The 23781-nt window shown below is 40.4% G+C and overlaps 2 protein-coding genes across 6 annotated transcripts in view; one reads left to right on the plus strand and one right to left on the minus strand.

The window, feature by feature from the left end:
- Positions 1-9196: 9196 nt before the first annotated feature.
- slc46a3 (solute carrier family 46 member 3) lies at positions 9197-18230 on the minus strand. The gene is made up of 6 exons (XM_034682807.1): positions 17849-18230; positions 16041-16254; positions 14249-15131; positions 13598-13681; positions 13179-13335; positions 9197-10723 (listed from the first exon to the last, which is right to left on the minus strand). The coding sequence occupies exons 2-6, from the start codon at positions 16227-16229 to the stop codon at positions 10606-10608; spliced, it is 1431 nt and encodes a 476-aa protein (XP_034538698.1). The 5' UTR covers positions 16230-16254; positions 17849-18230; the 3' UTR covers positions 9197-10605.
- A 1232-nt stretch (positions 18231-19462) lies between these two features.
- synj1 (synaptojanin 1) overlaps positions 19463-23781 on the plus strand; it is a 32839-nt gene continuing 28520 nt past the window's right edge. For 3 of the 5 annotated variants that reach the window (XM_034683849.1, XM_034683853.1, XM_034683851.1), the window contains exons 1-5: positions 19463-19532; positions 20449-20605; positions 20818-20904; positions 21782-22049; positions 22259-22484. In XM_034683849.1, coding sequence (XP_034539740.1) covers positions 20482-20605; positions 20818-20904; positions 21782-22049; positions 22259-22484 — 705 coding nt within the window. In that variant the 5' untranslated portion in view covers positions 19463-19532; positions 20449-20481. Of the gene's footprint in view, positions 19533-19774; positions 19902-20448; positions 20606-20817; positions 20905-21781; positions 22050-22258; positions 22485-23781 lie in introns of those variants that run through there. The other 2 variants (XM_034683850.1, XM_034683854.1) reach the window with 1 other exon arrangement.

Here is a 23781-nt window from a genome sequence, read left to right on the forward strand (position 1 = left end):
TCATTTGACTCCACTGTTGAGCATCGAGGGATTTGCTAATTCAGACAAATGAAAGCAAAACAATAATGTTAAACGGGTCAGTGATAGGGGGTTTCCAGAGAGCTTGTTGTATGTGAAACTGAGCTGCAAATGTGGATACAGCTATTCTGCTACTTATGAAACGCGTGGATTTGAAGTAGATCATTTTCAGTTTTGCAGTTAACAAATCACAAAGAAAAAATCAACGTCTGGTCTCCATTAGTTGAACATTTATAGACAGAGCTGTATTTAATATCTTATCTGAAGGCTTTGATGCATGCAGGGGAAAAAAATGCAGAACACAATCACATCCCTTATTATTCATCTCTGTGGACTAATATCTGCATGTAAGTGCAGACAGAAATCCTTCGTAGATTAATTTAAAACAGAATTGTCATCTTGAAAAAGATATTGCTCGACCATGTGTCTCCAAAGCTGATCCAGTTTGGATTTCCTGACTTCCTGGAATGCATCAGGAATGATTAATTCTAGCTGCATTCAACAAGAATCCATTTCAGAGATTGTTTCTTCTTCTTCTGAGGACAGACTTGACAAAACTTGCATCATTACTTTTTACAAATCTGAAACATGAAGTTGTTACTCTGTCAAATTTAAAGTAACTCTCAGGAATGGGAAAACTCAAGCCTATAAGAACTGCAGAAACAGTGCTAATGCAAACTGAAATGAGAACGTCTATTAATAAACCAGGGGAATTCAGAGGTAGCTGACTGCAGGCTGTAAAAAAATATATCTCATGTGAAGAACAGAGTCTTGGGCTGGGCCAGCAAAAACCTGATAAATACAGATGTGACTGTGTGCTTGCACATCACTCCACATTGGGCAGGGTGGCTGTTTGAATAAAGATTTGCTGGCTCTGTGGTTCCTCTAATGTTAGAGAGAAACTGGAGAGCTACTGATTTGACCTGAGATACCTTTCCTCTCAGTCAGTTTGTGTGCTTGTTGTAAGAGTAAGGCCAAATGCAATTAGTATGAGCCCACTTAAAACACACGTGGCTGCTAATATACCCAGAGAGACAATAAACATTCACAGGGAAGATTAGGACCAGAATGCATCTGGGCTCTGCAGCTGAGAAAAAGATGAACATTATAGCAGGAAAAGTCATGATAAGGATAATGAAGACAATAGTAGTGTCAGAAACCAAATGTGGCCCATACATCCTTGTTAGTCATGCCTCTTCTCCTCCCATTCCTCTCTGATTATAAGGTCCTGACGTCTCATCCAGCGGGCTGATTAGTGTGACGCATTGAAGCAGAAACAGGCAAGAACAGAGAGCAGAGTATTGATCGTCACAGTGACCTTTCTTCTGTCACTGTTCTGCAGATGTGGGGGGTTGTCATTCTTTGAGACTCCTCCAGCAGAAGCAGACGTGGCTAAAGACGGGAACGCTGCTCGGCAAAAATGACTTTCATTGCTTTCTAAGCAATGAGTCGTATTCATTGTGGTCTCAGTGGGATGGCAGCACAGTACATACAACCTTTAGCCCAGTCCTTCTAAGTAGGGGTTGGATAAAAATCAATATGACTCACCATGTTGATAGAAATGAAAGCATGCAATCATGAAAGAGTATGCTTCAATGCGGAAACAAAAGCTTTGCTTGGTGATTTACTTGTTACACTGATGATACTCAGTTATCCTTATCAGTGAAGCCGTAAGAAATCAAACTGTTAACTAAACTTGAAGTATAAAGGACACAGAGACTTGGGGTGCCAGAAATGTTCTACCTCTTAACTTGAAGTTATTGTGTTTGGCCTCAAACAACTAAGAGGATATGCATAATGCTGTAGCTGTTATGGATTGTCACCAGGACTGGACCCAAAAGCAGGACTCAGGCAAAGATGGATAGTGAAAATACAAGTCTTTTATTTGGAGTTCACCCTGTGGTAATGGCACTGTGAGTACAGAGCGGAGCAGTCCCTCTCTCCGGCGTACTCACACAGAGGGTAACTGGAGCTCAGGCAAAGCATGCACGGCAATCTCTGAAGCAAGATGGAAACACACAAGGACGTCAGCTAAACACACACAAAGACAAGCAAAACATAAATGCTTGAGGAGCCACGGACTCAGAATACCACTGAAAACTGAAGTACGATCTGGCGATGAGTAGGAGGAAATCCAGAGGCTTTATAGTAGAGGGTTGATTAGTGAATGGCTTCACCTGGTGCTGCCTGTTGATTGGAAACCCCGCCCACATTCACCCACAAGAAACAAACAAGGGGAAGAGACACAGGAGGAGGAGTAACAGACAGGGAAATGACAAAACACACACACAAGGGGGGAGAGGGGAGGGCTGCCAGGATGAGGATCATGACAGTAGCTTCCCGATGGCACCAGCCTTGCATCTTGCTCCACAAGATAAAGTATCCCAAGAGAGATAAATCTGATCAATGCATGTCTCCTTTCAACTCATGCATAACGCAGATTTCAAGGACAGCTCTTCTATTGCCTAAGGTGAGTCACATCTGTTTGTATTCACCTAAGGAACACAAGATCATGCACACAGTTGTATCAAAACAATACAGGAAAAAATAGTTGATGCATTTTTTACTGTTGGGCATAATCATTGCAATTTCCAGTTAAGGCAGCCCTTAGCCTCCATTTGCAGAGGCGCTGCATGGGACTTTGGGCCCTGTGAAAAACTACCACATTGGGCCACATTCAGCAAGATCACAAATGTTATTATTCATGTTCAGGGGCCCTGAATATTTTTCAGGGCTCATGTTAATCATGGCCCCTTAGAATCATCCTGACTTTTCTCCAAGCGGCAACCTCCGGTCTCAAAATGAGTCCAATGCAGAAGTGGATCCGCTTTAGGCTGGCTCCAGAAGTACCGGAAACCACATACACACCAATTCAAAAAAGCCGATCTTTACAGCAGAAATAAACATGTTTACAGCTTGGTAAAAAGACGAGTGTAGTCTGGATAGATCATTTCTTGATTGGCACACACTGTGAGGGGGGTGAATTTTTTTCTAATGTGGCAATTTCGAAGATATTGAGATTACGAGTCTTCCAATGAGAGGCACAGCTGACTTGATTGACTGGCGGGAACACTGTAGCTGTTGGCTAGGAGGCTCAAAGCCCGCCTCTTTACATCACACTCGCCCAACAGCAGCAATATGGCTCCAGTCGACGATTGGCCTCAAAACAGGGCTTCAGAAACAGATGGATGACGTCACGGATACTACTTCCATTATTCATACAGTCTATGCTTTTCTCCCCCTGAATATTTTCATTAAACTTTGATTTGATCTGTCTCTGTCTGGCAATCAAACAAGTATTGGAATAGTAACTTTACCAATCAGGCATTGTTGTGTGTAGGGGTTGATTTCATTTTATTGTTTCAGTCTACAAATAAATCCACCTATGTCACAACATGTTTTAGGCTGTCACTTAGTGGATTAAAGTGACAACTGTAACAAACACTCATATTTTAGATGTAAAAGTCAAAGATAAACACCAAACTAAAATCTTGATGTCATCTTCAGATCACATAAGGGTTAATGTAAAAGAAATCCAAGTTAAAGATATCATGAAAATAACACTTTTGAGCTGATTAAACAGCAGGGTTTTATCAACTTGCTAATGCATGAAAAATGTAGTCCAGCTTTTGATGTGTGAGGAGAAGTGGTCCTGTGTGCTGTGTAGTGTGTTAGCACTCAGAAGGCAATGAAGTGACTGAATAAAGACGCAGTGATTTAGCTTTGGCTGTGTGAATGTGTCTAAGTTAATGTAGAAGGACCAGGAGACACATACAGTATACTCAGGGCGGGGGGAGGTGGGGATTGATCTGTAAAACCACTTCTGGAGTCTGAAGCCTACTTGGTTGGATGATTGGTGATGGCAAAGAAGAAAAGAGATGAGGGGTCTGTGGTTGAGGCGTGTGCCAATAGCGGCAGTTACAGATCCTATATTTGAAACAGATCATAAAGAAACAGTCAATTCTGTTAAGTGAAGAAGTGGAGGGAAAATAACAAGGATGTGGAGAAGAGAAGCAGTGGGATCGACGGGGGAATCGACATTATTGGCAGTGAGGACTGGGGAAAAGACATCTGTGGTAGGAGTGTGTAACCACATGAAACCATGCGATCCAGATGGGACAGAAACAGGTACAGTTAGCAGATGTGTTGATCTCAGAGAGATGAAAGGAGCAATCAAAAGAGTGGGACAACCATGCAATTGGATTTGGGGGAAAGTTGAAAATCAAAAGAAATGAGGTGAAGATTGTTGATTTTCTATGACATGATTATAACCGCTTTAAGTAGAAGTAAGGCAGAGAAGGTTGTAATTAGAGGTCAGGGAAGGAGCTCCTGGATCTTTCAAGCCAAGCACAGACACAAACATGTATCGCAGAGGGGGAGCTTGGATAAAACAGAATCAGGAAAATACACTCATCTGTTATAGATGACAGGCCTGCCAGCAGGAGCACAACATAGAGCGATAAAACATGGATGGGTCAAAGAGAGGCCTCACTGCGCATTTCAAATTCATAACGAGGTAAAAAAAATCCTAACAGGAGCTTTAATACTATTTACTTATACTTTCACTTACAGTACAATTAATAACAGAACATTCTTTTGATACTTTAGTTCAGCGAATGTCTTATAGTTTAAGACTTCTACCAAAGTCAAAGTTAAGTATGGCTTCCAGTTTTAAAGTATTTAAAATCCTTGTTTTAACCTACAAAGCTCTTAAAAATCAGGCACCCTCGTATCTTAAAGAGCTCATTATCCCCTTTTACCCCTCTAGAACTCTACGCTCCCAACATGCAGGCTTGCTAGTTGTACCTAAAATCTCTAAAAGTAGTATGGGAGGTAGAACCTTTAGTTACCAGGCCCCTCTCCTTTGGAATCATCTACCAGTCAAGGTCCAGCAGACACCCTCTCCACTTTTAAGAGTAGGCTTAAAACTTTCCTTTTTGATAAAGCTTATAGTTAGAGCTGGATCAGGCTTGTACCAGCTTTTGTTATGCTGCTATAGGCCTAGACTGCCAGGGGAACTGGCGCACTAACACACTGGGATCCTAGCTCATCCCCTTCCCCCCAACCCCTTCATCACTTACTTTAACTCTGCCTGTCCCATTAAAATTACTAACCATAGACCTTTCTGGAGTCCCTGAGCTCCATTGTCTCGTAGATACCTCTGAGCTGCCGTAGACGTCCTCCTGCTGCAGACGTTCTGGACTCCAGCTGATACGGACATACTGGACTTCAGTGGCAACAGCTTCTACTACTCGTCTCATCACTATCACCTCTCTCTCTTACTCCCCTCTATCTGTCTTTCCAGACGAGGCATGATGGCTGTCTAACATGAGTCTGGTCCTGCCTGAGGTTTCTGCCTGTTAAAAGGAAGTTTTCCCTCGCCACTGTAACTAGCTAAATACTGCGATGTGCAATGCTCATGATGGATTAAGGTGGGGTCAGACTGAGTCTTACCCTGTCTTGAAGTTGGGTCTCTGTTCATAATTTGACATAGAGTGGTCTAGACCTCCTATGTTTGTAAAAGCATCCTGAGATAACGTTTGTTGTGATTTGGCGCTATACAAATAATGATTGATTGATTGATTGATTGATTGATTCCAGGTTCTTCACCCACCACTGCTGAATCCACAATCAGGCAATGTCTTCCAATCAAAACTTCAAACACATCTTGTAAATGTGAGGCCTCTTTTGGGATTATAAATTACTTCATATTTGATCCATGCACACATACATATATTAAAACAGATCAGTACAATCAATCAATCAATCTTTATTTGTATAGCGCCAATCAAAACAAATGTTATCTCAAGACGCTTTAACAAACAGAGCAGTTCTAAACCGTACTATGTCATATTATTAACAAAGACCCAACATCAAGACAGGGTAAGACTCAGTCTGATCTCATCTTAATCCACCATGAGTAAAGCACTTTGCAGCATTTAGCAAGTTACAGCATTGTCAACCAGGCCAGCAAAATAACCAGTTCACTCCAAACCCCCCTATCTGAACTGTATAGCCGCTCAGTGATGAGGAAAGCCACCCTGATCACTGAGGACCCCTGACACCCACTCCACCACTCCTTCATGCTGCTGCCATCAGGCAGACGGTATAGAGTACCGCTGGCCTGTAAGAACATATACAAGAAATCTTTCATTCCCTCTGCCATAACCACCCTGAACAGTTTAAAATAAGCAATGCAGCCTGTTGCTGTTATGTATATGGATGCTTGTCTTTAGTATGTGTTTCAACTACATCTGGGGCAGACAATAAAGCTTTATCTATCTTATCTATCTATCTACAGAGGCGAGGACAAACTTCATTTAACAGGCAGAAACCTCGAGCAGGACCAGACTCATGTTAGAGACCCATGTGCCTCGACTGAGTTGGAGTTGCAAAGAGGGATAGAGAAGATTAAGAGAGAGAGAGATGATAGTGATGAGACGGATAGTAGTAGTTGTTGCCGCTGGAGTCTGGAACGTCCACAGCAGCAGAACGTCTAAGGTAGCAACTCAAAGGAACCTACGAGACAAGGGAGTTCAGGGACTCCAGAAAGGTCTATGGTTAATAAGTAAGTAAGCAAGTACGCATAAAATTGACATGCTCCAAACACCAAAATGTTTAGGCTGATCAAGAGTGTAGCCGAGCATATATGCAACTGAAATGTTCACAGACTGCCAAAACATGCCAAATGCATGTGTAATACTCTGCATTTCTGCAGCAGTGAAGGTGACTTTAGGGGAAGTTTTAAGATACAATTTCTCCAGTGATGCTGCTCACTTCAAATCTCTAATACAACAAAGTATCTGTATTCTGAATAAAGCAGATTGGAAATATCTTTTGTGGTCAGAAAATCTCTCCGGGATGGGCTTACATAAAGAACAAGAAAGGCAAATCTGCATATTAGAATCAACCCATATCTGTATCAGCAAGTGTAGTTAAATCCCAGAGCTGGTGAGCCTGTTTTCTGTATGAAAACTCAGAATGAAAAAAATGAATATGCAGTGGCTCCTGGTGTGATCAAAACGAGTGAATCACTCCAGAGTGGGACATCGAGTTTCTTTCACGCAAACCACCTCAAATGGGTTTTTATATTATAGTGAATTATCTCTTCTGGGGAGCAGAGGGTCGAGATAAAGAGAGGTCTGTTAGCAACTTACTGGATCAACATCAGAGATGGAGCTGTTGGAGATGTGATGTGGTGAGGTGCAGATGATCACACTGCTGATTCAGCGAGTTTGGAAACCAGAAACCAAAGACCCCTCCATCCCCCTGCCTCCACGCTCAAACCGTGCTTCACTTTTATCCACATGTACACTAGACGCACACACACACACACACACACACACAAGCCACCACAACTGTCTCCCCCCTGAGCTCCTCCTTAGCCCTGGGAAAATCTCACAAACTTTCAACACTGCTCACCACACCTTTGCCTCTGATTTAACCAGAAACCTCACATTTGGTGCCAAGCAGGCCCTGCTTTGGAGGATCCCAATAACGTGACCTCCAACGCTGAAAGCTCCATTCAAATTTCTAGAGTCAACGTTACCTTACAATCAAGCTGCAGTCACGGTTTCTCAGGGATGGAAATCAAATAAGTGCACATTAGGATCAGACGTCATTTGGGTTTCCGTGAATGATGCCAATTCAAACCAAAGTGCCAACAGAAAAGATTTCATACACTCTCAATGACATGTTTCTACTTAAGTGATGTTCAAAAGCAACAAGATTTTATTTCCTTTAGTGCGAGGAGGTCTGCGACATGTTTTCACTCTGAACTGGCGAGTTCTTCGTGTAGAACAAGAGTTTTTCTTCGCCTTTTTGTGCCTCTGTATGCCTTTCTCACGCAAGTCACTCCTCTCAACTCGATTTAAGATAAGGACAAATCAATATGCAGCCAACAGTCGTGCATGTGACACTTCATGAGTACGTGTAATCTGATTTTGAGTTGCATATTCAGAGCAGATTCATGAGAGGGAGTAGCATTAAATTGCCGACATCTCGTTTATCCAGTGTGATGGCAGACATTAGTGATATATATGCTTCTCTGTTTCCACACTAACACAGTGGTACAGTTACTAAGCATGCAATCTGATGGGATCTCAGCCAGGATTTTCTGACGTCCATTCGTCACCCATAAGACACGCTGTTTGCATGCTTACACACTTAACTTGGAAATCTAACCTATCCCAGGGAAAGGGCAATTCTAGGACAAGTGGGCTTTACATATAAGCACAATAATGTTTGTTTCTGTAGAAGACTGTGGCTGTATTGACAGAATAATCAAGTTTGTTATGGTTTAAAGTGGTTATCAATAGTCCCTTTGTAGCTTCAGTAAAAACAAAATCAGGGAATACAAAGCAAAGTGTCGTGTGGGATGAAAAGCAGTGAATACATGTTTGAAATTTACTGATTTGTTTGAGTTTTGACAATTTCATTGATTCTAAAACTGCATACATAACCGTTCTTACAACCTTTTTATTATGTCCTTGTATACAACAACTGTCAGTACGTGGAGGGCGTAATATGACTATGTTGGCTGATCTTAAAGTAAGCCTGCAACACTGGTGGACCAACAGCGACACCTGGTGGTCAAGGCTTGATATACAACTTAGTTTAAATGCTTATTTTCCTTACATGAATCAGAATTTGAATCACAAAAGTCAAATTATACTTCTTTTTAATGCATTTACAGTGTGAAATTGCACACAGGTTAAAATTAAAGATTCAAATGCCACCAAATTTGCACACAGCTGAAGAAAATTAGCAAAAAACTGAAGTTTAGCATGAGGTAGGCTCACTTGCAAAGCAAATTAAAGACTAACCCTGCAAAATAACAATTTTAACGGATATATTTATTAAATTCAACTGGAGAAAAAATATCACCTTTGTTTGCTGTATTCCTAAATGAACGTTAAAACAGTCTTATTTAGCAACCTTGATAAGGTTTCCCCCGTGTGTAAAGGTCTCCATGGAAAAACAGCTGACTCTTGCAAAAGAAAGGTTCAGGCCAATAATTCTGATCACATTGTCGTGGTTTAAGCACATAGATCTCCTTTAGTAGTGGGTTTAGCAGGTAATAGGAACACTGCCATACAAACTTAATAATTAGAGAATGTTCTACTTCAGGTCTGCCTGATTGATAATTATTTGAGACAGAAAAAGTGGATTCATTCAAGACAGTTCTTCACACAATTTATTTTATTTTTCATTGTACCAATACAAAGGCATAAAAAAGATATAAATGAAACATATCACAAGTGAAAACTAAATATGTCGCAAATCTATAACGCTGTCATTTGATTTGTTGGATTATTAGTTTTATAAGGGAAAAAAAGAAAAAAAATCCAATGTTCAACATTTGAAATCAAGTCAGATAAGAAATACCAACTAGATTAATTTTCATCTGAGTTTTTTCCGTCAAAAAATCTCAATTTTGGCAGAGCAAAGGCGATATAACTTTGAGCAGTTTATTCCCAAAACAATTTCAAACACCCATTTATTTTTTAATTCTATTTTTGACGCCTACAACCGACTAACTCTGTCTTCCTCACACAAAAACACACTCTGATAAAATATGGTCATCATTGTCCCTCATATTCACAACCAACTCACACTTCAAAAGCATTGAAATGGTAATTTAATTATTGCAACTTTATTTATCTCTTTTATTATATAAGCTTTTTCCATCACGAGGATCCTGTTTCAGTCTGTTCCTTCTTCATGATCCCTCAGGTTAGCAGACCAGTAGAGTAGAGCGTAACTATAACATTCATTTGTAAAACTGGTTTCAGAAATGGTTTTAAAAACCCCTCCCTCTCTCTAGGGGTTACTATTTCAACAGTTTTAAGTCATGTGAAATGTATAGCATACATATGCTATGATATTTTGTAAGACTGAATGTAGGTTTTATTAAACCAAATTCATCCCATAGAATGTAATTTGGTAAAACTATAAAGAAACTTGACGTCAAGTAACAGAAGTGGTTTGAGATGTATTGCATGTTTGGTGCATTGCTTCAATTATTTTCTTAAATTTAAGTGCCAGCAGGGATAGTTTTAAAAACATCACTCAACTTTGCACTGAATTAGAGGAAAATGTGAGAAAACAAAAAGTCAAACTCACCAAAATTAGTTTCAGGAACTCTGAAAACATGTTTTAAAAATTGCAATCATATCACACAGTGTGTGAAAACACATTTCCCTGAATGTGTTAATTCCACAGTAGAGCCACTTTGAGACATAAAAACATCTAAGACTGCTCACATCCTATGCAGAAGTGACTACCTCTTAGATTTGATGCACACTTATAACATCTGTTCATTGAAATGCTTTATGCTACAACCATAGCATGTATGGCTAATGCAACAATGTCCTTGTAAAAAAAATGTGTTCCCTTTTTTCTGTAATAATCAAGTTTAAAAGTCAAAACATCCACTGCAACAAATCCAAAGAGATGCATCTTAATCCTGAAATATGAACCTCTGAAGACGAGAGTCACTGAGATGCTTTGAGGCAAAGTAACAAGAATAAATGAGGATGTAAAAACTTAAAAAAGTGCTGGTGAGCTTTTTGCAGTCCGTTTGGCTCAGTGAAGAAGAGGACTATTTTCATTCACGTCTTCAACAGGATCCTCCTCCCCTGAGTGGACAGGCTCCGTTTTATCTCCCTGAGCTGGAACATCTACTCCAGTCAGCACCACCACCCTGAAACATGAAAGGTATAAGAGGGGCGGAAAATAAGAGACACAAAGGTGTATATTCTTTCCCACTTCACTTACAGAAAAAACATACCTTGTGTTTATTGTGAGGGTGTGCTGTACACACATGCCTCTGCTTATAGTCTCTTTTTATTGGATTGTGTATCAAGAAGCAGTCAGACTTATTCAAAGCAGTTTTCTACCTTAGCATCGTATTTTACTTTCTACACTGTTTTCTGCTCACTTCAACATTGATGTCTATTTTAAAAACCATTCACTGTAAAATTCCTCCTTTCATTGATCTTGAAGAGTGGACGTGTATTTGTTTGTTGGACATTGTTCGAGTCAGAGCTGAATTGCAAAAGCTTCTAATGTGTTTGGACCTTGTGCATGGAGCAGTCTACAAACTGATTTCAACCTCAAGTTCAGTAAACCTGAACATTTTTTTAAATCTTTGGAGATATCTATGAAATCCATGATATACTGTATGTGTGTTAATGTGTAATCTGATCATTTGAATATGTTTAAAACTAGTGCATGAGTTCGGTAGCTTATTGTGGAATCTATGTGTTGCTGCTACTCTTGAATAGGTAACCCTTATAAAGGACATCTCTGATCACAAGGAGAAATAAAGACTGAATAAAAAACACATGAAGTGTTTCTATTCCTGACTAAGCTATGCTTTACAAGGCACTTCCAAACAGCTTCATTAGCTATCAGCATTAGCTCATGTGAGTTACAGATTTATGTTAGTCACACATTTTAGTTAGCCTTCCAAACTCGCTGATATTTCCAATCTTAAGACTAGAAATAAGGTGGGTCACCTCGGGCATAGCAGTTTAACTGTGTGCCCCATGTACAGAGTCTATAATCCTTGTCACAGCAGTGGCTGGTTTGATTCCCTGCCTCAACCATTTGCTGCAGGTCTTCTCTCACTCTCTGCTCCCCACATTTCCTGTATCTCTTCTGCAGTCCTGTCCCATAAATGCAAAAAGTGCCCCAAAAATTTTAACTTTTAACATAAAAAATTATAAGTAGGGCCAAGGTTTCAAAAAGTAAACAAGAATCATACTATTTTCTAGCAAATGCAAAATTGTACTGATATGAAAAACATCCTAAACAGCAAAAAAGTGCATCATAGTTTTATAGAAGCATATTTTTACAGTTTCCTTGAACACTATAAGAACTGAACACTGAATAAAGGAAGTAACATGGCAGCCATAAAAATTCAACCACAAACTATTTAATCAGAGAGTTCACTTACAGGTTAGCTCTGATAAACTGATCATGTGCAGTACGTGGAATGTCTTGTTTATCACAGTTTTTACATCTTGAGTAATAATAATTTTATCAATGATCCAAAATACGTTTTTCCCCTAAATCAGGGATTTTTCCATGCAGTGTACCGCAGCCGTGGCTGCTAAACTGAGATTACTGAACCAGCTGCTTTGTTATTCTTTGAATACTCAGAATAAGCAGCACATGTGACTAAAGTGGATACCCTGTTCAGTTTCATGTGTCACACTACACCTCCCAGGCTGACTCAGCAGCACTTGTTTTACAATCGAGCAAAAGAAAACTAAAACAGGGACACAGTGTACCATGGGTAAATATGTCCCACGCCTTGTCACCTTTTCTTTGTAAGAGAGAATGAACGTAGATGAATTTGTTTGATGCCATACATGGGTCTACAGATGGAAACTGGGTGGTTAGGGAAGTTCAATGTGATAAAATTGTAAATAAGGAAGTGAGAATTCTTAGTTTCTGAGGGCCCTGAAAAATAGAGCATTTCCCTTTTCTGGCAAGCTGGTGAATAGTGACTCAGCAGAAAAACAAGTGTTCACAGTGCAGCTCTATCCACAGAGTACAGCTCTACACCTGAAGCATACCTACACTGTATAAACTGCTGTGTCTTTACCTCAAATAAAGAAGATATAACTATGAGCAGAACACCAATTTAAGAGCTTATCAATGTGATACAACATAATCCTGCAAAACTGACAGTTTAAAATAAGTTTCTGCTTTTATTTATTTTGGCTTTTTTTGTTTTATCTATTGCATTTTTAATATCTAATCTTTTTAACCAATATTTCTTTCTATTGTTTGTGTTTTTAAGCTTGTACAGGACTTTGGTCAACTGCGGTTGTTTTAAAATGTGCTATATAAATAAAGTTTGACTTGACTTGACAAACCATCATAGATTACTAATGCAATTCTTTCAGCAAGACTCTTTAATCTTGTGAAGGTCCTTGAATGCACCATTTATAATAACTTTGCTTGCGCATGTAATAACCTAGCTTTGAGAGATGGCTGCCTTCCAGCACATCTAAAGGAATGGAGACCATATGTCCAGTAGCATGCAAGTTTGGAAATGTGTGATTGTATGCTTACATCATGCATAAAAGTGCTTTTTAAGTCACTTACTTTTTAAAAAATCTCCATAGGTAACATGACAAACTTACCCAAGGAAAAACAAAGGGATGGCACATAGTCCTGCAGACAACAGGAAGACAAATCCGGGGTACCATGCCACTGTTGCAGCATAGATACTGTTGAATACAGCTGAGGATACATTGTTGGTTAAACTCTCCACAAAGGAAAGAAAGGCAAACAAGGCTCCTGCAAAACAAACAAACACACACACACCACAAAGAGTAAATATTTAGAGAAGTGATGGGGTAAATAACATGACACTCCTAAAAATCAAACTTCTGAAGAAGGAGATTTTTCCTCCACTCTATGGAACAGAAACCTGACATGCTTTTGTCTTGAAGTGCATTTTTGATTTTGCACGCGCAGGCAACTCTTCATGGACTCTGACTCTACAAACACACAGACACAGTTCTCTGGCTTCTGCAGAGCTCTCCGAAAACTCACTCACCCTGCTCAGACTTTGAGATGATCTTTGACATCATGGCGCGCAGAACAGGGAAAGGCATGATAGCGAATAACATTGGAACCCGCACTGTGGTAAACAAGCAACCAGAGATATTACATCAAAAATGCATGCATCATGGGTAAAGTTGATTTCATAATTACATAAGGTTATGTTAGGTTATTTCCTCATTAAGAAGAGCTTTAATGAGATCATTACTTTGTCATATCATTTTATAATGCAGTTACCTGATAAAACACAGAGATTATGTTAGCTGTCATAACCTTTTACACATTGTGAAGTTGGTGGTAAAGGTGCTGTCAATCAATAACTTCAGCAGATAGAAGTTTATTTGTGTTTGTCTGTTTTATATTACTCTTCAGTTTCCCCCTCATATGTAGTTTTCTATGTATCAGCATAGGGCACTTATGAAACTAATAATTCTCTGTGTCTTCATGAAAGTAAAAGACAACATCCCTGTTTAAAGGTCATGTACGAATGAATCAAAGTGCAAGTTTTCATCATGTTTTTCCCCTTCCTTGAAGTTGTAAACGCCTTAAAGGGCTTAGGTGTTTGTTTTGTTTCAATAAAAGGAGATTCAAAGTGCAGCACAACATCGCTTTAGGCAGCACTGTTACTTATGGATGTTTTTCTCACCTAGAAACATGGATAAAGTGGTCTTAGTGAATCCCAATAGGATCATGCCGGATAAGACGGACAGGATCCCTATCAGGACTATAAACAGCTTTGGCACACCGCAGTAAGTGAACGCTGACACCCCCACGAAACTGGTCAGGAACACAGTGGTGGAAAGAGCTGAGCCGTAGCCAATCAGAATCTCCGTCCAGCACAGAGGTTCATTCAGCTCAAACAGAGTAACCAGGGAGGCCCCTCCCATGTAGGCAAAGGTGAAGCTGGTGAAGATGAGCATCAGGAGGACCAGGACAGTTTTACACCTGTGGCTGGCCCCTGCAAACATCTGGTAAACCCCGTATAACATCTGTTTCAAGGCTGAAGGCTGAGGAGATCCGTCTACAGCGCCGGCATCTCTGGGAGGTTTCTTCACAGTCTCTTCCAGGATGAAAACGGCATAAAGCAGGATCACACACTGACACAAAGCTGAGGTTACAAACGGCCAGTTAAAGCCCGCGGCTCTCAGGAAGTAGCCTGTAGATATGGCGGCCAGCCCGGACAAAAGGCCAATCATCATGTCCACACCAGCCATGCGTAGCGTCTTCTGTTTATCATCCTTGCACAAGTCTGCAATGTACGCAAAACAGCCCCCAAGGAATGTGCCCAGGCCGCCGAACAGAGAGCTGAGGATGGAGGAGCCGATGAGCAGGTAAAGGTTGAGCTCAAAGAAGGACACCGCCAGGAAGGTTAAGGTGTAGAGCAACGTGCCGATCAACGGCATGATGATGGTGATCTTGCGTCCGCCGCGGTCGCTGTACGCCACAAGCATGAGGGTGACGATCAAAGAGGGGACAGTGGAGAAGAGCTCAGAGTAGAGGGAGAAGAGAGAAGCCTCCTTTTGTACCTCCTGAAAACAAAGACAGAAAATATATGTAGTAAAAGCATCAACAAACATCTCCATTCAGCTTTAGAGGCAAGAGTTAGAGGGAACAATATCTCCATTCATCAGGTGGAAACTAGCCAGCAAACAAGAAAAGTTAGACTGAGATATGTGACTATCTGATTTTGCAATCGTTTCATGTGAGGTTCTCTGGAATCAGGGCCAGGCAGAACAAAGACTTCTCTGCTGAAACAGGTGCAGGAGGGGCTATTTTGGGACCAAAACCAGCTTTCCCAGATCAGTGTTTGCTCTCATTTCTCTAATACACCTTAAGCTTCTTTTAAAAATGATGCAATAAACATAAAAGTCCCTGATACTTTTTCCAGGATTAAAAATATCTTTGTATTTTCTTCCTGGTACGCTGGTTTAAGTCAGAACAAAATTCTGTGAACTTATAAATGATCGTGACTATGAAAACTGTAGCTTAATCTGCTCTGTTCACCTGAGCTGTGTCGCAAGAGAAGTTTTGAAAGGAGCATTTGTGCTGAGTCGTGACAAGCTGAGGGTTCAAAATAGATACAAGTTGCTGAAATGGAAGATATGACTGCCCCGTGCTTGATATTTACACTGTTTATGTGGAGACCATGACACAGCAGTCATTGAGTCAGAGTCACATGCATAACAGTGGCATAAGCAGAAAACATGAAGAGGAGCTCCCTGAGCTTTTTGTCTTATCTTTAAGAGCAAGACTTTAAGATGATTTATACTGACGGCTCTTATTCAATTACACACTTTACTTGTTATGCTAATTATATTACACTAATGTGAAAATGTTATTTCAGGGACAGTTATTCTTAGCATTTTTGAAGTGAAAGAAATGAGACAATTGAGTTACAGCAATGCATAATGTCTTACATGCTGTGATTAATGACTAACCTTATGGAAGGAGGACTCGCTGCTGCTGCTGTTTGCACATCTGGAGGTATTGTCATAAACGGGATAGGTGGTGTTTGTCAGCTGCTCCCACAGCCTCCGGTACACATACTGCTGCACAAGAGGATAGATGAGGAAACTGGAGAAAGCATACAGAGCCACCACCGGCTCCACAAGGAAAAGGCCTGTCATCTTGGGTTGGGGGCTGTGATGTTCCCTGAAAAACACAGAGGAGTAGAGATTAATGAAGGCATATGATCTGTTTATAGTGCAGGATGACTGTACATGGGTCGTTGACAAATAAGCCTCAAAAAAAATATGTAGTATTTCCAGAATGGTTGCAATGCATATGTTTGTGTCTGGAATAGTGTGTTCAAACAAGGCTTGTTTGAACACATTACCTTTTTGAAGTGTTTAAATCGTTTTTTTTTTACCCTTTTCTTAACTTGAACACCCAAAAAATGTCAGGTGGCGCAACCAGACATTTGTCAAAATATATGTACTTACCTATCATTTATTCTAATTGAAAGTTTTAGGAAGTATCCCTTAGAGTGGTTACAGTGCTTTACACATTTGTATTTTGTAAGTATATTTTTTATTTACAATATATTAGGATTAATGCTTTCTATTGGCCAGGTATAAAATATAACTTTTACAGTTTTAGGTTGGTTGTACCACCTGACATGGAAAGTGTTACCGTCCACCTATAAGTTGATAAAAGCTTTTCTATTATTATTTAAGAGACATCTACAAACCTTTTAACTCAGCCATGACAATTAGTAGGGTCCTCTGATTTATTTCATATGTTGAAGTCCATTATAACTACTTACTTTCAAAATAAAAGCTCCATGAGTACGGTGGTGCCACCATGACTCCTTGCACAGTCATTTTGTTATTGTTTCTATTTTTTTTTTCTTACCACTTTGTTAGTTTATATTGTTTTCATTTTGACTTTGATTTTGTTTTCCTTTAATGTAAATTCGTGTATGTATATATATATACATCTGTGCGGTGTCCTTAAGTGCCGAGAAAGGCGCCTTTAAATAAAATGTATTATTATTATTATTATTATTATTATTATTATTATTATTATAACATGCAAATTGCTGGACAAAAGTTTTTAAATAACCTTAGGTGCCTTTAAACTATTGATATTCATGAAATTATGTTTATTTCAAAGCTCTTATATGTAAAATCATGGCATTGTGTTTTAATTTGAATTTATTATTATTAAAATAATTTTTTTATAGTGTTTTAAGTCAGTTCACTTGCTCGGACGGTTGAGATACTTCAAAATAAAATAAATCTCAATATTTAAATGTACTGAAATTGTATTTAAAATAAGCAGGTTTTATAGAATCAATTGATGTATGTCTTAAAATAACAAATTATTTCAAAAGAAAGTAATGGATATGAGTTACTTCTTTATATGCATTGTATATATAATACACTGACCTCTCAGTTTTTAATGGAGCTAGTCATGGGATAGTTTGTTGCAACCTTCAACGCATCTACATGCAGGTACAGTGTGCAGAGGAAACATATGGCATATGTAACAGAGCTAATTCAAGTCACATGCAGTTGAAAAAGGCTGTTTCTCTGCCTTTGCATGATTATTATTCCAACTTTCCTTGAAGATTTTGTTCAACATGAAACAATAATCCAACAGCTTGAACTTCATATGTCTTTGAATACAGTGTGCTGCACAATAAGGCTAAGCTAGGACACTATTTGGATGACACGGAAAGCAGCTTTCATTACCGTAAACACATTTCTGTTGAGGATACAAGGTAAAGAAGTATAAAACATACCTTTTTAGACAACCTCCTGGATCATGATTTAACTCGATAGTATCCCCAGTCAGACATACTCTCACCCAGGTCAGTCAGAACACTTGTTTATAAAAGAAGTGAAGGCGTTGTTATGAAACGACAGAGTCCCTCCCTTCGCTGTCTGCGGTTGGAGATTTGTCCCCGGAACCTGCGTTCATTCGACGGCGTAACTGTCAGTCTCAACCGGAGCCGGGCGAGAACATCTTGTGACTTTCTGTTTCACACTTTATCTCATATATTTACGTCTTTCAAACACGTTTATTGAAGTGTGTCGTATTTGTTTTGGGAAATACTTGTCTAATAAAATACAAATGTGTTTGTCTCCCTTTTACGAGAGAGTGAAAAATAAGTGCGCATATCACCAGTTATTACGGTAAAGCGGTAAAGTACAGGGAGGGTATGGGGTTCCGTTTGTGCCCAAAATATGCCATTATGCGCACTGTCTATGGGTGCATCTCAAACAAGCGGCAACATCCAGTCTAATACGATGAAGCCCATGCGGAAGTGTTATAAACTGCAATACATCGAGAATCTGCTTGAGACTGGCTGCAGAAACACCGGAAACCACATAGATATGAATGGGAAAAAGACGATCTTTGCAGCATTAATAAACATGTTTACAGCCTGGTTCAAAAGATGAGTGTAGTCTGAATAGCTAATTTCTCGATGTCCTCTCACTGTGAGGGGGGGGGGGTCTCTAACTCAGCAATTTTGAAGATATTGAGATTACTAGTCTTCCAATGAGAGGCACAGCTGCCTGTGGGAACACTGCAGCTGTTGGCTAGGAGGCTCAAAGCCCGCCTCTTTACCACTGGCTCGACAGAAGCAATATGGCTGCCGCTGCCGATTGGCTTCAAAACAGCGTTCAGAAACAGATGGGTGACATCACGGATACTACGTCCATATTTTATACAGTCTATGCAACTTACTTGTTGGGCATTCACGTACACAGGAACGGTTACAAACAGGGCAGGTAGTTGGGGCGAGAGAGTCCGTCTCAACTTAATCCTCCTCTCTGCTCTCTGCATCTGCGCAGGAGCGTGCCAAACGGAGCCTGCAGCTGACGGGCGTGCGCACTCACCGCGAGTCTGAGCTGCAGGCTCCGTTTGGCACGCTCCCGCGCAGATGCAGAGAGCAGAGACCTCCACCCGTCATCAGTCTCTGACTTTATTACAGGGCGAATGTATGGAAAATCGCCTCCTCTTCCCTTCCACTCCCTCACAGTCACAAGGTCGTGAGGTACCGAAACATGGTACCGTTTGATTTTGCGCGAATCGGTACCCGGTAGTACCGATGGAATTTGGTCGGTACTTATAAAAGTACCGAATTCGGTACCCATCCCTATATGTAAGATATGGTTGATATGTCTGTGATGAATATAATATGTAATGGTGTGTGATTAATGTATATATGGTGAGTGTAGTATGTTGTGAATATATATAATGTATTGTGTGAATTTATGTGCTTTGGCAATAACATCTCTTTGTTCATGCCAATAAAGCAAATTTGAATTGACAGTGCGCATAACGACATATTTTTGGCACAAACGGAACTCCATAGAAGGGAGGCGTGCCTTGCGTTGGAATCGGAATGTACCATTACACCAGCTAACCGGGAAGGATTTTGTTGTGACAGCAGAGTAACAACCCGGTGGGGGGACAAGGTAAGGCAGAATCCACGGCCATTTCTCCGTTTAATATAAATCCTGCACACAAATGCAAAATTAATCAGAAACGAAAATTGCACATGTAGATATTTTTTTAACGTAGCTGGGTGTGTTGGTGATTTTTGTTGCAGTGATAAATGTCAGTGATCATCCCGGACGTGCAGGTAGTTCCACCATCAAAATACCGTCCGCTAGCTGAATCCTAGCTATCACAGTGATTAGTTTAGCTAACCTAGCTAACGTCAGCAGCTAGCTGTGGATGCATGAAGGACAGAGAGCTGTTTGTCGCTTGAGGAATCTCTCTCTCTTGTTTTCTTATCTCCCATTTTGACAAAGTTAGCTTTTACAGCTAGCTACCGTGTAAACGTAAGCCTGCTGCAGTTCCTTCATGAAGTCGTGACTGTCCGTGTCAGGATGGGTGATATTTGAGTCTCCTGGCCTAACACTGCTCCTGCTACTCATATCTTCAACCTCCTGTGATATTTGGATTTAATTGATATCTTTTTAAATGTGTAAGGCTATGTTAGGCTTCTTATTTCGCAATGATAGCTCTGTAGTCTGTGTAAATCACGCAATCTGTGCTATTACTCAATAATATGACAGGCTTTTACAATGAATACTCAAAACGTATACTTAAATGCTCTTAAACCTGCTGTAATAGTGCTTTAAATTACCTGCATGTACTCCTGAAGTCTTGCCTTTTGGTTCAGTCTGAACTCCAACCATACAAAATCCAGTCCCTACATATTGATCCAGAAAACAAGTGCTTTGACTCACATCAAACATCACCCCCCCAACCCATCATGAGTAAACAGGGCATCATAAAACCCAGCCATAAAAGTACAAATGTTTTGTTTGGTTGGCAATGCCTGTTTTATCTTATCAGATTTAATAACTCTCTTTCCTTTTACAGGTCATATTATAGGTTATTCATCTTGGCTCAACAATGGCCTTCAGCAAGGGATATCGCATCTACCACAAGCTGGATCCACCCCCCTACAGTGTCATAGTGGAGACCAGGACCAGAGAAGAATGCCTCATGTTTGAGTCAGGGGCTGTCGCAGTGCTCTGTAAGGCATTGTCTTGTTTGTTTGCACTGTAATGAGAGATGGTTTAAGGTGTCTTTGTAACTCCTTCCCCCCCAAAATATGAAAAAGACATAAAAGACATGCCACTGACTTTCTTAGTTCTTCTTCATTTAAGAATGCATTTAACTAGACATGCAAGGTAGAGCAAAACCTGCCAACTTCCTTACATTCTGATCCTTTATTTTTCCTTGCAGCTGCAGCAGAAAAGGAGGCCATTAAGAACACATACACCAAGATTGTGGATGCATATGGAATCCTCGGTGTCCTCCGCCTGAATCTGGGTAAGCTACACACACATCTTCGCTCATTGATCATGCTGCAGAGTGCAGACGTTTCCTGGGTGCAGTCCAGATACTGGCCCCCCAGGTTCTGGTGTGACTCTGGTTTGTGTCGTCCTGTTGCTGCTTTACTTTTAAGCTGCTTTCTGCTGCCCTCTGCGCGACCTTGAAGGCTCTTGTTATCACAACAAGGAAAAAGCTGCATTAAAGATTAAAACCTGGTGATTTAGATGACGGAGATTTGACTGGCTGGTGATATCCTCGAGGATGGTGTCAGTGAATTAACCGTTTCTCTCCCATTTTCTTAATCCTTCATGTGTGATTGCACAAGCAGTGATGTATATTAACTATAAGATTCTTACTGGTCATTACAAGGCAACATGCCAGATAGCAGACTGTTGCTTTGAAGAACAGACCATCGCTGAGGCTTGTGGCCTTGATTACAGGCTTTGGCAGACACACTGTAATCATACCAACCAGCTGAAAGAAATCTGGTGCATATGATGTCAATGTTTACGGTGGATAAATCTAGAAAAGAGGAAAGGAAGGATGAAGAAAAGACTGGAGAGGGTAAAGCCGCGAAAACTGTAGGCTTTGACAGAAAATTCTATGAAATTAAAGATGATGGATGAGGTAAAAACTTAGCTGGACATAGTATGGGATACGATGAAGTTTAAGGACTGATGAATGGGATGAAAGGGTGAGTCAAGACCCCTCTGCTTTGCGCAGGGTCCTGCTCACCTTGTCAGGGTTCCAATAACCTGCTCACTATACATTTTCCCTTACATGTAGTATTTGCTTCTACGCTATTTTCTCTCCAAACCATCATTTACTCATTTTCCCACTCATCTCCCTCTCCTTTCTCCCCTCACCCCTGCAGGCGACTCCATGCTCCACAGTCTGGTAGTTGTGTCAGGATGCAGCTCAGTGGGGAAGGTGCAGGACTCAGAGGTTTTCAGAGTCACACAGACAGACTTTATATCACTGAAGAATGATCCGGGAGATGAGGACCGGATCGCAGAGGTACGAAAGGTCCTGAATTCCGGACACTTCTACTTTGCCTGGTCTGCCACTGGAGTCAGCATGGATTTGAGTCTCAATGCACATCGCAGGATCCTAGAAGACACTACGGATAACCGCTTCTTCTGGTGAGAGAATGGTTGTAAGAAGAAGAGTAGGCAGCCTTTAAAAAATCAGCTTGGTACATGTTCTGCAATCTGATGATGAAATCGTCTCTGGATTGTGTGATCATGGGGGCTGTGAGATTTGCAAAACCAAGGTGTGAAAATTCTCTCTTCACACTGAATGTCTTTGTGTATTATTCACAGTTGTGTTCTCGTTGTTTATCCACCATTAGGAACCAGTCTCTGCATCTGCATCTCAAGCACTACGGAGTAAACTGCGATGATTGGCTGCTGAGGCTGATGTGTGGTGGCGTGGAGGTCAGGACCATCTATGCCGGGCACAAACAGGCCAAAGCCTGCATCTTCTCACGCCTCAGCTCAGAGCGAGCCGGCACGCGTTTCAACGTCAGAGGGACGAATGATGACGGACAGGTGGCCAACTTCGTGGAGACTGAACAGGTGAGTGAAACCTTTGATAGTCCAGTACCAGTCAAAAGTTTGGAGACACCTTCTCATCCAATTTGTATGTATTTTAATTATTCCTAACACTGTAGATTAATGCTGAAGACATCAAAACTATGAAAGAACACATAAGGAATTATTTAATTAACAAAAAAGTGTTAAACAAACCAGAACATGTTTTATATTTTAGATTCTGTAAAGTAGTCCTCTATGGCCTTCATGACAGCTTTGCACACTCTTGGTATTCTCTCAGTCTGCTTCATGAAGTGGTCTCCTGGAATGGTGTTTGAATTAACATGTGAGCCTTGTCAAGAGTCAATTTGTGGCATTACAGGTCTTCTTAAAGTGTTTGAGACAAGCGGCAACCTCCAGCCACTGCGGAAGTGTTCAAAACTGCAGTTTCTCAAGTGTCCACTTGAGGCTGGCTCCGGAAGTACTGGAAACCACATACACACTAATTCAAAAAAGCCGATCTTTACAGCAGAAATAAACATGTTTACAGCCTGGTAAAAAAAAAAAAAAGTTTAGTCTGAATAGCTCATTTCTCAATCGGCACACACTGAACGGGGTGTTAATTTTTTCATAACACGGCAATTTCAAAGATATGAAGATTACAAGTTTTCCAGTGAGAGGCACAGCTGACTTGATTGACAGGCGGGGACACTATAGCTGTTAGCTCAAAGCCGTTCTCTTTACCTGACACTGACTGGACAGCAGTTCAGGCTTCAACACAGCTTTTCAGAAACAGATGGGTGACGTCACGGATACTACATCCATTATTTATACAGTCTATGGTTTGATACCATCAGTTGGTTGCTCAGAGGTAGGGTCAGTACACAATGGATAGCCCTGTTTGACTACTGTTGTAATCCATATTGTGGCAAAACCAGATTATTTCATAGTTTTTATGTCTTCAGTATTAATCTACAGTGCTGAAAAATAATTAAGATAAATAAAACCATTGAATGAGAAGGTGGGTCCAAACTTTTGACTGATGCTGTATGTACTGAAATATTCTTTTCAGGTACCAGTGCAAAAGAAAGAAAGAAGGAGGCAGTGGCATTACTATTTTAACACACACTAAAAGGCCTTTTGTTTAATTTTGTCAGTGTTTTAATTTAAATTACTTAAAGTAAATATAATACAGAGTTGAATGTGTTGGATGTGCAAATTTCAAACATTAAAAAAGGACAGAAAAACAGTTACAGGTGTTTTTTTGTGGTTTGTTTTGTGCAGTTAAAGCTGGTTTCAAGGGGTGCCAGACCCAGAAGAATGCACTGTAGATTAGTTTGTA

The sequence above is a fragment of the Notolabrus celidotus genome, chromosome 5 (genome assembly GCF_009762535.1).
Source record: "Notolabrus celidotus isolate fNotCel1 chromosome 5, fNotCel1.pri, whole genome shotgun sequence".
NCBI classification, from domain to species: domain Eukaryota; kingdom Metazoa; phylum Chordata; class Actinopteri; order Labriformes; family Labridae; genus Notolabrus; species Notolabrus celidotus.

What these genes read in the sequence shown, in the direction of transcription:
- slc46a3 (XM_034682807.1), bottom strand. Translation starts at nt 16,229, where the DNA reads ATGACAGGCCTTTTCCTTGTGGAGCCGGTGGTGGCTCTGTATGCTTTC. An exon ending in GCGAGTCCTCCTTCCATAAG is followed by an intron (nt 15,132 to 16,040) that starts GTTAGTCATTAA and finishes CTTTGTTTTCAG; the next exon opens with GAGGTACAAAAGGAGGCTTC. An exon ending in CACTTTATCCATGTTTCTAG is followed by an intron (nt 13,682 to 14,248) that starts GTGAGAAAAACA and finishes TGTTTACCACAG; the next exon opens with TGCGGGTTCCAATGTTATTC.